The sequence below is a fragment of the Rana temporaria genome, chromosome 12, assembly GCF_905171775.1.
Source record: "Rana temporaria chromosome 12, aRanTem1.1, whole genome shotgun sequence".
Classification (NCBI taxonomy): domain Eukaryota; kingdom Metazoa; phylum Chordata; class Amphibia; order Anura; family Ranidae; genus Rana; species Rana temporaria.
In genome coordinates, this window is record NC_053500.1 from 34,120,765 (window position 1) to 34,134,844 (window position 14,080).

A 14,080-nucleotide genomic window follows, 5' to 3' on the forward strand; every position below is an offset into this window, starting at 1 on the left:
CCCCACTGCCTTTTCACTAATGATGTAAAACCAAGCAAAGTTTGGTTTGTTGGACATTTGCCAAATACATCCACAAACCCCAAACATAGTGCCTGAACCCCAATAAAGTCTGCGGGAGTTGTCGTACTTTGTTAAGGCCAGGTTGGAAGCTTTTGGTGAAAAGGGACTTGGGTATCTGGACACTACCATTTGGGACAGGTACCAATTCAAAAAATGTTTAAAAAAGAATACTGTTTGGCACAGAGAAAGATTTTTTAATAAGGGCAAAATTAAAATACATGCCTTAAAACTGCATGTAAAGAGAGGCCCGGAGTAATGCCGCAGGTATCAGCGGAGGGCCGGCATGACAGGAGTTAACAGGGCGGAGCCTAGGGGGGAAAGATAGGCAGCTTGGGGCTGGCAGCTTTGTGGGGATGGGGTGGAGCTGGATAGGTTTGGGCAGGAAGAGGAGGGGCCAGTTGCCACGAGGAGCTGTGAGGGTAAGGAGCTTCCCACCCACCCGCCCTACAATTGGGGGAGCTTTGTGTGCTGGTATGGTGGGGGTTGCATGACCCAGGGGAGGGCTGGCAGGGGGGGCAGGGTGGAAATCTTCCCCCCCCGGGCTGGTGACACTATGCACAGTCACTACCAAATGCTGTTTTTGCAGAGCAGGAATATGCCTGCTGGAGCTCTGTTAACACAGGTCATGGCCGATGCTCACCTCTCACTGTGCAGCCGTGCCTGTGTTAGCTCCAAGGTAGATGGCTGCGGAGCTGAGCTATGTCTCGTCTCACACATAGCTCAGCCTCAGCACACACCAGCACTGACATCCCCTTCTCTCTCTGCACAGACACGAGGACTCTGATGTAAGGGGGGCTTCTGTGCGGACTCTGATGTAAGGGGGGCCTCTGATGTAAGGGGGGCCTCTGTGCAGTTTCTGATGTAAGAGGGGCTTCTGTGCGGTCTCTGATGTAAGTGGGTTCTGTGCGGACTCTTGTGATCATGAAAAATCTTAGACTATTTTCCTCGATCCATCACTTTTCCACGCTCTATGGGCCCATTGACTGGACTCGCCCCCCAGGCCTAAGGCTGCCAGCCCTCCCCTGGCACGACCACAGGGTTGGTGGACACTTGGCGGGGTGAAAGGTCCTTGTTAGGTCATATAGGCACCTAAAAGGCATGGTTTAGGGACCCGCCTGAGGTACGGCTCCCAGTTGGTATATGGGTACCTGCTAGTTGTCTCTGAGTCTGAGGTTTTCGCAACTGGAGGCGTGAGAAGTGACTAGCAGGTACAGTTATGGGTTATGCCAATTGGACCTTATGCCCCATTGTTGTGATAAAACTGGATGTATATATTAAAAAGGTTATTATGTTGTTATTATTATGTTAATTATTGAGATTTATATATTTGGTTAATAAATTGGCTGCTATGGCCAATTCACTCCATCTAAGTGTTGTGTGGTCGTTTGAGGGAGGGATGGGGTTATTGGATAGCAGGATAAGCCGTAGTTAATACCATAGTCAAGTGGCGTACTGGAAGGATGTACTCCAACAAAAGTGAAAAAAACGAAGTTTTCCGATCCCTTGCCTGTTATATTTGTCAACAAAGCAGCCAGGGTATCCCGATTGATGTCAATGACCAACGATGGTTATGACCATATTTGGTCAATGATGTCAGCCAGGTTCCCCAGAACTGTCATTTGCGATGGGGGACCGGCAGGAGAGTATTGCCGTGCACAGGCCGTTGTGTTTGTTGCCTTTGTGGCATTGGAACTATATCACTGGTGATTAATGTTGGATTTATATTATGGGACTTGTTTCTTTTTTTTAAAGGATTATTTTAAAGGTGTCTGTTTTTATTTACTATCTAACATTTTTTAGTAGATGAACGGCAGGATGCAAACATCTTGGATTTGGGTCAAAGTTATAGTTGACCTGCTCATCCTTACTCTTTACCAGCAAGAACGGTTTGGCAGTGTTCTGGGCTAGCAAGGAAGCACTTCTTTGGAGATCAGTGGTAGTTTTTTTATTTGGTGATATGTTGCCAGAAGCAGAATTTCTTGTGTGACATTGCCCTAAAGACCACAAAGACCTGTTCACACTTGCAGCTTTACAAAAGCATCAGGAAGAGCAACCCCCCATACTTCAATCCTCCTAGAATCACTTTAAAGTGGTTGTAAACCATTACATATGCCCAGTTAATTGACTGGCCTCAGGTGATACACAGAGATAAAACAAATCCTCCTACATAAGCTGTACCTGTTTATCTGCTGTCTTCTCTTCGCTACATCCATTCAAAGTCCAGAATTTATAAAGCTTGTCTGAGATGTCAGGAAAAAGAGACAATGGGCCATATTCTCAGAAGAGTTACGATGGAGTATCTCAGGAAACTCCGTCGTATCTCTGTTTTTTGACCCGCGTATCTATGCGAGTGATTCCTAGAATCATTTTCGCATAGATACGCTGAAGATCCGACAGGTGTAAGTCACTTACACTGTCGGATCTTAAATGTAATTCGCCGCTGGCTGCTAGGTGGCGTTTACGTTCAGGTCTCATTTGTTTATGTAAATGAGCCTGATACGCCGATTCCCGAACGAAATCGCGCCGCGTAGCCGTCGCTTACGTCGTTTGCGTAAGCGTAAGGTTACCCCTGCTATATGAGGGGTAACCTTACGCCAGTCCGACGTATGCCATGTTAAGTATGGCGTCGGGTCCGCGTCGTCTTTTCCCGTCGGGTACGTCGTTTTCGTAAGTCGTTCTTGAATACGACTTTACGTCAATGACGCACACGTTGGCGTCATTGATGTTTTCCGTCGAGAACTGGAGCATGCGCACTGGGCTATTTTTAGCCCGGCGCATGCGCAGTTCGATCGGCAAGGGGGCGCGCTTAATTTAAATACAAGCCGCCCCCTTTGAATTACGCGGGGATACGCCGGGCCTTTTACACTACGCCGCCGCAAACTACGGAGCAAGTGCTTGAGGAATACGGCACTTGCTCCAGGAAGTTGCGGCGGCGTAGTGTAAATAGCTTACGCGATGCCGCCGCAGATTCTTGGAGAATCTGGCCCAGAGAGATGAAGTTACACTCTGCAGAGCTCAGAGAGAAGAGCTCTGAGAGCTGATTGGAGTGAAGGGACATACTCCTCTTCAGACAGCACACAGGAACAGATCAGCTTTCAATCAGCTGAAGCCCCCTCCCCTGTCACCATTTTTCTCTTGGTGTCAGGAAAACTTGCTTATAGCAAAAGAACGAAGCAGAAAACAGAAATTACACTTAGGCCGGGTACTCACGACCAAACATGTATGGTGAAAGCGGTCCGTCGGACCGTTTTCACCATACATGTCTGCCAGAGGGCTTCTGTACGATGGTTGTACACACCATCGTACAGAAGTCCGCGCGTAAACAATACGCGGGGCGTGTCCGCGGTGTCGCCGCGTCGATGACGCGGTGTCGCCGCGACAATGACGCGGCGACGTGGGCGGCCCGCCTTTAAAATGCTTCCACGCATGCGTCGAAGTCATTCGACGCATGCGAGGGACGGCGGGCGCCTGGACATGTACGGTAGGTCTGTACTGACGACCGTACATGTCCGAGCGGGCAGAATTCCAGCGGACTGTTTTAAAACAAGTCCAGGAATATTTGTCTGCTGGGAAAAGGCCCGGCGGGCAAATGTTTGCTGGAATTCGGCCCGCTCGCGCCCACACACGACCAAACATGTCTGCTGAAACTGGCCTGCGGACCAGTTTCAGCAGACATGTTTGGTCGTGAGTACGGGGCCTTAGTGCTCTTAATTGAGACATGTACTCATTATAGAGAAACATGCTTTGTTCATATTTCATATATGAAGTTTACAACCACTTTAAGGCCTATACACTAGTTATCTTGCCACTGGAGATACCTCACCAAGGTGAAACTGACAGTTTACCTATTGGACATTACTCCCCTGCCGAAACACTATAGAACCTTGATCGCTAGCAAGAATGTCAGAATGATATCTAGCTGGCTTGGCCAGCAAAGGAGCCACATCGCAGGAGAAGGTGTGTGTGTGAACCATTAACAATTCTGCCACTAATTAAAGAAAATCCGATTTTGGCCTGATAACATCGACCAGGCACAGGAATTTCAGTTTTGCATGGGCAGACTGGTATGTTGAGTATAAATGTCATTGCTCAGGGATCCTTTCAACTACGGGCAGCTCTGAAAACCAAATAACAGTCTTGGTTCATAGTCCAGTTCCAGCTTTCAAACCCCTTTTGATTGTTGGACATGTTCTATAGCACAGGTGTCAAACACAAGGCCCTCGGGCCAAATCCGGCCCCCCAGGCCATTTCGTGTGGCCCTCGCACCTAGGTTTTTTTTTATAGCCAGAACCCTGCACACTGTGGATAGTACACTCCTCAACTCTGCACTCTGTACACATTGCAACCCTGAACTTTGCACTCTGTACATAGCGCACCCCTGAATCCTGCACTTGGTACATAGCGCACCCCTGAACTCTGCACATAATGCACTCCTGGTATTTATTGCTCCTTTAAGATCCTCCAACTGGTAGTTCAATTTGTGGTCGAGTTCCTGCATCAATTCTAAGAAAAGGAAAGAAAAGCCCTGGATAAAGGTATGTACTACAACCGGCCCTTTGCGGGAAACCATAATACTAATGCGGCCCTCGACTAAATTGAGTTTGACAACCCTGTTCTATAGGGTGATAATAAGGCATCCAGTGCTCATAATTGTACAAGGAGACCTTTCAACTTGTTAGAGCATCTCCCCGTGGATAGGCCCAAACCCTACCTCTGTTATGCTAAAGCGTCAAAGAACCGCATTCAGTGTCGAGCAAAGATGACGGTGGGTCCGTAAGGATGGACCACTAGTCAACCTGGCCTCTGTTTTAAAATAATCTCTTTGCAAAATATCTGTTTCTCATAATAACCAATCTGATTTCATCCTTTATTCATCTGATCAGTACTATTGATTGCTTAAGCCAGCAAAGGAGCCACATCGCAGGAGATGGTTAAGGCCAGTGTGAACCGTTAACAGTTCTGCCACTAATGAAAGAATCTCTAGTGTGACTTTGACCTGATGGCATCGACCAAGCACAGGAATTTCAGTTTTGCATGGACAGACCAGTATGCTGAGTGTAAATGTCATTGCTTAGGGATCCTTTCAACTACGGGCAGCTCTGAAAACCAAATAACAGTCTTGGTTCAAAGTCCAGTTCTAGCTTTCGAAGACCCCTTGTGATTGTTGGACATGTTCTATAGGGTTATAATAAGGTTCGAAGTGCTAATAATGGTACAAGGAGGCTTATCAACTTGTTAGAACATCTCCCTGTGGATAGGCCCAAACCCTACCTCTGTTATGCTAAATAGGGTGACCAGACATCCCCAGTTTCCGGGGACAGTCCCCTGATTGAGGACACTGTCCCCGGACCAAGTCTGTCCCTGGTTTTGTCCCCAGATTGGATTTAATAGGGGGCAGGGGCAATTTAAAAGACAATCAGCGCAGAACTAAAATAAAATAAAAAATAGAATTACACCCCCCCGCTTCGCCGTGCCTACTAGCATAGGGGGGTTGTATTTTTACCATTATCTGTGCCTCCTTCTGATGATCATGTGCTGGTCGGAGTGGAGGGAATATTTCTTCAGTTTCGGGCGCATGCCCATTCCATACCCCCCAACCGTCCCGGATTCTGCGGGATCCTCCGGCAATTCTAAGTGTGTCCCGGGGTCCCGCGGACTAGACTAGATTCCCGGAAAACAGGGCCCCGGGCGCGACATTACGGGGGCGACATTCCGTGCCTCCATGTTTGATTTCCCCCGCCATGTTTGGTGTCCGGTGCCTGGCCTGTGATTGGGCGTATTGGCGTCATGTGCGTCGTGGCGCTGGCCTGTCTGCGAACGTCTAGAAGTCCCGCCTCTGCACATGACCGCTATACTCCCAATCACAGTGCGGGAAATACGGACCATGGTGGACGATGGTGGTGCAGGTGGAAGGGGGTGCTGCCGGTGGATGGCGCTGGCGGGTATTCGGGACAGAGGTATTTGCACAGGTAGGAGATCCCCCCCCCCCCCCGGTTAACAACTTTGATCCCCGGCACCCCCCCCCGCTCAACAAGATGTCCCGCATTGGATTTATTAAATGTTGTGAGGTATGCCATTCAGCTTCGCTTGCATGTTCTTCTGCCTTGGCTCAAGTCCCGGCCAGCCACCTGCCTATCTCTTTGCTTTCCCTGGCGGAGTGATCTTCCTCCACTCCCCATCCAGTAGTAGCCGGGGGCCCGAAAAGTAAGACTTGAGAGGCTGTGAGGCGGGCGGCGACGGGCAGAGAGTCGCTGATTGTTGCCATTACAAGTAAAGAAAAAATATGTCCCCGAATTTCATTTTAAAAATCTGGTCACCTTAATGCTAAAGCGTCAAAGAACCGCATGCACACGACGGACAGATTCAGGCAAAGATGACGGTGGGTCCGTAAGGATGGGCCACTAGTCAGCCTGGCCTCTGTATTAAAATAATTTATTTGCAAAATAGCTGTTTCTCATAATAACCAATTTGATTTCATCGTTTACTGATCTGATTAGTACCATTGATTGCTTTGGGCTGCCTGGGTGATTATCATACACATAATTACGAATCACCTTTGAGCATGTACCAAAAGGCCAAGTAACACTATGGGCCAGATTCTCGTAGATCGGCGTATCTTTGCGCGGGCGTAACGTATCCGATTTACATTACGCCTCCGCAACTTAGACCGGCAAGTGCTGTATTCTCAAAGCACTTGCTCCGTAAATTGCGGCGGCGTAGCGTAAATAGGCCGGCGTAAGCCCGCCTAATTCAAATTTGGAGCAGGGGGGCGTGTGTTATGTAAAATAACCATGACCTGACGTGATGACGTTTTTCACGAACCGTGGACATATCCCAGTGTGCATTGCTCCAAATACGCCGCAAGGACGTATAGGTTTCGACGTGAATGTAAATTACATCCAGCCCCATTCACGGACGACTTACGCAAACGACGTAAAATATTCAAAATTCGACGCGGGAACGACGTCCATACTTAAAGCGGTGGTTCACCCTTCATAAAAAAAATGAAATAATTCAGCGCTGGAAAAATAACAATAAGATTAAGTAATGCAAGCCAGCACTGCAGGATCAATCCAAAAATGTCCCAAAGTGAAATCAAATAAATATAAAGTGCGGCGCAAGTGAAAAAAAATTGAACTATACAATAATTATACTAAATGCAAAGAAAGTCCATATAGTGCACAAGTGAAAGAGTTTCCAAAACGTGCTTCAAAGTAAACAATGGTGACTGTAGTGAGAATAACTTCTTGTGATCAGTAAGATCAGTGACCCACAGGGAAAGAAGATCCTCCACCAGAGACTAAGGATGGCCTCTCACCTCAGCTATTCGACCTGTGGCTAGGTCAAATAGCATGTAATAATCCTCCAAGGTACAGATGGATTCAGCAACCAATCAACCAGCTATGAGTTTCTCCAGACACAACCAGCAAAGGGGCTCAGCAATCCATGGACCGGTAAGTATTAAATGACAAAAGAGAAGGGATAGTGCTCTCTGTATGCAACAAGTTTATTAAAACAGAACAGATAAAACCACTCACATTTGCTGACACTCTCAGCCGAGTGTGTAGCGAACAGCGTGTCTCAGAGCTCAGGGCATCCGAAAAAAACAGCCGGCGTGTAGGTCAAGATGTGAGGCAGACGAACGCGGGTGACGTCGACGTGACTCCTCCCCCTCGTACGCGTTACGTCCCAAGTAGGCGGGACTTCTTCAGCGTGGGGCGGGGATCAACGTAGACGTCCCGCACTGAAGAAGTCCCGCCTACTTGGGACGTAACGCGTACGAGGGGGAGGAGTCACGTCGACGTCACCCGCGTTCGTCTGCCTCACATCTTGACCTACACGCCGGCTGTTTTTTCGGATGCCCTGAGCTCTGAGACACGCTGTTCGCTACACACTCGGCTGAGAGTGTCAGCAAATGTGAGTGGTTTTATCTGTTCTGTTTTAATAAACTTGTTGCATACAGAGAGCACTATCCCTTCTCTTTTGTCATTTAATACTTACCGGTCCATGGATTGCTGAGCCCCTTTGCTGGTTGTGTCTGGAGAAACTCATAGCTGGTTGATTGGTTGCTGAATCCATCTGTACCTTGGAGGATTATTACATGCTATTTGACCTAGCCACAGGTCGAATAGCTGAGGTGAGAGGCCATCCTTAGTCTCTGGTGGAGGATCTTCTTTCCCTGTGGGTCACTGATCTTACTGATCACAAGAAGTTATTCTCACTACAGTCACCATTGTTTACTTTGAAGCACGTTTTGGAAACTCTTTCACTTGTGCACTATATGGACTTTCTTTGCATTTAGTATAATTATTGTATAGTTCAATTTTTTTTCACTTGCGCCGCACTTTATATTTATTTGAGTTCACCCTTCATAACAACATTTTAACATAAAATGAGGCATAGTAGCGCGAGCTACAGTATGCCTGCATTTATTTTTTTAGCCCCGTACTCACTGTGCAATCGTATATTGAAGATTCCGACTCCACACGGGGAATGGGCGTTCCTATCCAGAGGGAAGATGATTGACGGCCGGCTCTGGCACGTCACGCTCCCCGAAGACAGCCGGAGTAGGTCTCGGCTCTTAATGGCGCTATACGGCGCCTGCGCACAGACTATGCGCAGGCGCCGTGAAGAGCCAAGTCCTATTTCGGCTATTTCCGGAGAAGCGTGACGTGCCAGAGCCGGCCGTCAATCACCTTCCCTCTGGATAGGAACGCCCATTCCCCGCGGGGAGTCGGAATCTTCAATATACGATTGCACAGTGAGTACGGGGCTAAAAAAATAAATACAGGCATACTGTAGCTCGCGCTACTATGCCTAATTTTATGCTACTATGCCTAATTTTTTTTTTAATAGGGTGAACCCCCGCTTTAACATTGGTACGTCGCATGTACGCCACCATATAGCAGGGGTAACTTTACGCCGGGAAAAGCCTAACGTAAGCGGCGTATCTGTACTGCGTCGGCCGGGCGACATATTTCTAGGCGTAAATCAGCGTACACGTCCCTAGCGGCCAGCGTAAATATGCAGTTACGATCCGACAGCGTAAGAGACTTACGCCGGTCAGATCTAATAGAAATCTATGCATAACTGATTCTAAGAATCAGGCGCATAGATACGACGGCACAACTCAGAGATACGACGGCGTATCTGGAGATACGCCATCGTATCTCCTTTGTGAATCTGGGCCTATGTTGCTTATTTTTGTAGTCACCTAGTCACCATGGAACGCTATTTAAAGCCTATGACAATTTTATTATGGAGTAAACCCAATGAAATGCAATATATAATAAGCTCGACATTCATCTTTGCAGCTGTGCCATTGTACAGGAATCTCTATATCATTGATAGCCCCAATAACAGGAAGCGTGGGGGTAGGGGGGGGGGGCGGGGGAGACTCTCCCCCCCACACCCTGCCAGCCTGCCACTGTCCCCGCAGCAGGAAGTGTCAAACAGACACACACTTCCGACACTCAAACAGCTCAGTGTGTTGTACAGTAATGAATCCGAGAAAAACACCAGCTCTGCTGGAAGGCTTGATCTACACCCAGACAGAAGGACAAGCAGGCGGACAGAAGCCACTACTGCTTCTCTTTCGAATTCCATAGAATCCCTATTTAAGGTTTAGGTTAAACATCGGTGATATCGTGATAGCGAGCTTATTTGTGTCAACAATGCTAGCCCAGCTAGATCTCCATTTCTTGCTGTCATGGAGACTCAGCAAGGCTAGATGCCTTGACATACATCGAGTCTTGGTCTCATTGCAGAGGACTCTGGGAATTTATGGCCTATATTCCAAGTCGAAAACACGCTCTTAAGCCTCTCACATTAATTGCTGACATGACAAACGTAATGATGTTGGAATTTAGTGCTTGTCTATACAGACGGAGGGATTTTGGTTAAACTGTACAGTTTATAAGCATGATAGAATAATTTGGTGCCCAGTTGGCCAACAAGACTTTAGGTTACCTTTTGGTGGATCCATGTGATGTATCCAGGAGATGAAAATAATTTACTTGCCTTGTAATCTCTTAAAATCTCAATATACTGCAGACTTAATTTAGGTTATTTTGCATAATTTTTTTTTAAATTTTCAACCTTATAACTGGAGTAAGCAGAGAACAAATTATGTCACTGGTGCTCTATTTTTTAGGCTCTGAGGCCTCGTACACACGACCGAGAGACTCGACGGGCGAAACACATCGTTTTGCTCGTCGAGTTCCTTGTTAAAGCGGAGGTTCACCCACCCAGGACACTTTTTCCCCTTAGCTTCATGCTCGTTTTGTCTAGGGGAATCGGCTAGTTGTTTTAAAATATGATCCGTACTTACCGTTTACGAGATGCATCTTCTCCGCCGCTTCCGGGTATGGGCTGCGGGACTGGGCGTTCCTATTTTGATTGACAGTCTTCCGAGAGGCTTCCGACAGTCGCATCCATCGCGTCACGATTTTCCGAAAGAAGCCGAACGTCGGTGCGCAGGCGCAGTATAGAACCGCACCGACGTTCGGCTTCTTTCGGCTACTAGTGACGCGATGGATGCGACCGTCGGAAGACTGTCAATCAAGAAGGAACGCCCGCTCCCGAAGACCCATACCCGGAAGCGACGGAGAAGATGCATCTCGAAAACGGTAAGTACGGCTCATATTTTAAAACAACTAGCCGATTCCCCTAGACAAAACGAGCAGGAATCTAAGGGGAAAAGAGAAAAACAAACTTAATTGGGTGAACTCCCGCTTTAAGCCGTCGAGAAACTCGACAAGCCAATTTTCTCCATTCCCGTCAAAGAAATAGAGAAAATGCTTTCTTTTTGGCTCGTCGAGTTTCTCGACAGTTTCCTCTACGAAAATGTACACACGACCGGTTTCCTCGGCAAAAAAATATCTCCCAGCAAGTTACTTGCTGTTTTTTGCCGAGAAACTCGGTCGTGTGTACGAGGCCTAATAGTACCTGAAATAGTCTAAGAAGTCGCAGGTGGCTTACCTTAATGGGGGCTGTGCTGAACCGGATTTTCCGTGCAGGAGCAGGTTCCTCCTCTTCGGAGAGGCCCTCAATCTCTTTGCAACTGTTGACCGGTTCATAAAAACCATCCTCATCTTCATCCAAACCACTACCCCCTGAATCTTCCCCTAGTCCACTGTAGGCACTCAGTTCTATTACTTCAACCTCGGACCAGTCTTCCCGCTTGTACTCTTCATCTGCGGCTTCTGCTTCCACTTGTTCCTCCAGCTCCGCTTCCCGCGCCGTTACCCCCTTAGCTTCTGTCCCACCATTTTCAGTTGCGTTGTTGACAGGTCCTTCGTCTTTTGCTGGTTCTGCCTCCTTAACCACGTCGGTTTCTGACTCACCACTTTCTTCCACTTCCACTGGCTTTATTTTACAAATCTCCTGGACTGAGGTTGGCCGGTGAGGATCATCTACGGTTTTAGATGCGGGTTTCTTCTCTTCGGTGTCATTGGTTGCTTCTGGCTGGAAAACTCTCGTCCTGCGGCTAGATGGGCTTTTGAGGGGAACCTTGTGAATGTTATTGCGGAGGTCAGCGTTCTCGAAAACTGCGCTCAACTGGCTGACCGTGGGTGAGACAGCATCAGTGTCCAATTTGTCAAGGGACTCTGTACTCCCACCGAACCTCACCACGACATCTAGTTTGCGGTCTTGGAAGCCACCTCTCTCTTTACGCAAGAAGATCCTGTTGGTGGTCTCCTTCTCTTGTAGGTTCCTCTCAAACACCCGGCGTGCCTCTTGCAATTTGGAGGCCGGTTTGTCTGTCGATGCATCGAAATGGCTTACCCTTTCGGAAACGCTGGTTCCTAGCTTCAGCAGGGCGCTATGGTTGACGTTTTCATTCAGACTGCCGGCCCGCGGCAATGTCAGTCGGGATGGCTTCTCTTTTGGTTTCACAGGTTCGTTATCGTTACCTGGTGGGACTGTCGCCATCTGCAGGAACATGTTCTTGATGCGGTGCACATTGGAACCGTATGTACACCTGGATTTGCGCATTTCTTCGGTTTCCGCAACCGGCGCCCCATCTTTACCTGTGCGCAGCTTTTGCACCCCAACCTCATAGGCATTTCTGTGCGGTGAGGAACTCCTGGTTCCCCCACTTGGGGTCTTACCCTCCGTCTTCATCATTTTTGGGATGTAGGACGTGGGTACCCAGATCTCATAGTCCTCTTCTCTCCTCCTCCTCCTCTCCCTCCAGCCTCCTCCTGTTTTTGTGTCTGTCACATCAAGACTGGAGCATCCTTTCAGGTGTGTCACAAAGCTGTGAGATGATGTAGCCCGGCAATGGAGTACCGTTATCAAACACGGTCCCCCACCATGTCACTGGAGCTGATGCATCCTGGCCTAAACTAGCATCACGAAAAGCAACATCCTCCTTCCTCCTTTCTCTGTGTGACCCCCCCCTCCTCTCTCTGTATCACTCCCCCTCTCTCGAGCTCTCCCTTTTTTCCTGCCTTCTGCAATCTGAAAAGGTTCCTGCAGGGTCCTATAGAGAGATGAATTGCTGGAACGAAACAAAAACAGAGAGGGAGGAAGGGATTAGAGAAAAAAGAGTGATCCATCTGTCAAAATGTATTAGAGGGCTGGCAGAGGAGAGTGAATAATCGTTTAAAGTGACAAGGCAAACTGCAAGTGCAGATATGGGCACACAAAAATGCACATATATATATATATATATATATATATATATATATATATATATATATATATATATATATATATATATATATATATATATATATATTTATATATAAAAAACCTGTATAATAATAATAATAATAATAATAATAATATATATATATATAGATATATAGATATAGATATATAGATATATATTGATATATATCTATATATATATCTATATATATATATATTCATTTTTTATGTATACAGTATATCTATCAATAGATATATACATACAATATTGTTTGCAAGACATTTTATTATGCACTTTTAAACATTATTATTTTGACACTGTAATCTGATGACAGGGTTGCTATTGGTTATTTGGTACTGATGCATTTTACTAACTCAACGAGCCATTCACACAGTATTTGTTATACCTAAACTACTGGTTCATTTTTGGATCCAGGGAAGATATCCAAAAAAGAGGACAGCATGCAAACTCCAAATAGAGCCGCTAGTAGGCGTCAAACCTAAGACCCCCATTTGACAAGGTGAGGGGGCGCCATCCATTTATTGAACCATTCTAAAGCAACGTGACAAACAACCAATCAAAAATGTCTTACCGATCATTACATTTTTTTTCCATAAAAAATGTACTACCAATTAGAGTTTGTGTGTATAGGAGAAACTAGCTTGAATCCCTTCTAGATTGTAAGCTCTGACGAGCAGGGCCCTCTGATCCTTCCTGTATTGAATTGTATTGTAACTATAATGTCTTCCCTGATGTTGTAAAGCGCTGCGTAAACTGTTGGCGCTATATAAATTCTGTATAATAATAATAATTTAGGATAATTTTAAGCTGCTTCACACCACATTAACATTGAATTGTATGAGGCTCCTCCTATACACAAGCCCTTAGTGGGAATATTTAGTAAAAAGATCGGCAACCAATCAACTTTTCAGATATATTTTTGCTAAAGCCAGGTTAGTGAAATCAAGATTGTATTGGCAACTTTGGCATACTATTCTCTCTCTCTCTCTCTCTATATATAAATACTGTGTTTGTGTGTGTATATATATATATATATATATATATATATATATATATATATATATATATACAGGGTCGCCATCAGGGGGGTACAGGCAGTACACCTGTAAGGGGCCCGGAGGTCCCCAGGGGCCCGGATGGCAACCCCCCTTTTTTTTATTTATTTTTTATAAAAAAATATATATTTTTTTTAATATATTTTTATTTTATTTTTTATTAAAGCGGTAGTTCACCCTCAGTGTCAACATTGTACCATAAAATCAGGCATTGTAGCGCGAGCTACAGTATGCCTGTCTCGAATTTTTTATCCCCGTACTCACAGTGTACTGGTACATTATAGAT

At 46.4% G+C, this 14,080-nt stretch overlaps 1 protein-coding gene across 1 annotated transcript in view; it reads right to left on the reverse strand.

The window, feature by feature from the left end:
• PPP1R9B (protein phosphatase 1 regulatory subunit 9B) overlaps positions 1 to 12,381 on the reverse strand; it is a 59,023-nt gene extending 46,642 nt beyond the window's left edge. Inside the window, exon 1 of the mRNA XM_040331725.1 lies at positions 11,041 to 12,381. Coding sequence (XP_040187659.1) covers positions 11,041 to 12,189 — 1,149 coding nt within the window. The 5' untranslated portion in view covers positions 12,190 to 12,381. The remainder of the gene's footprint in view (positions 1 to 11,040) is intronic.
• Positions 12,382 to 14,080: the final 1,699 nt, after the last annotated feature.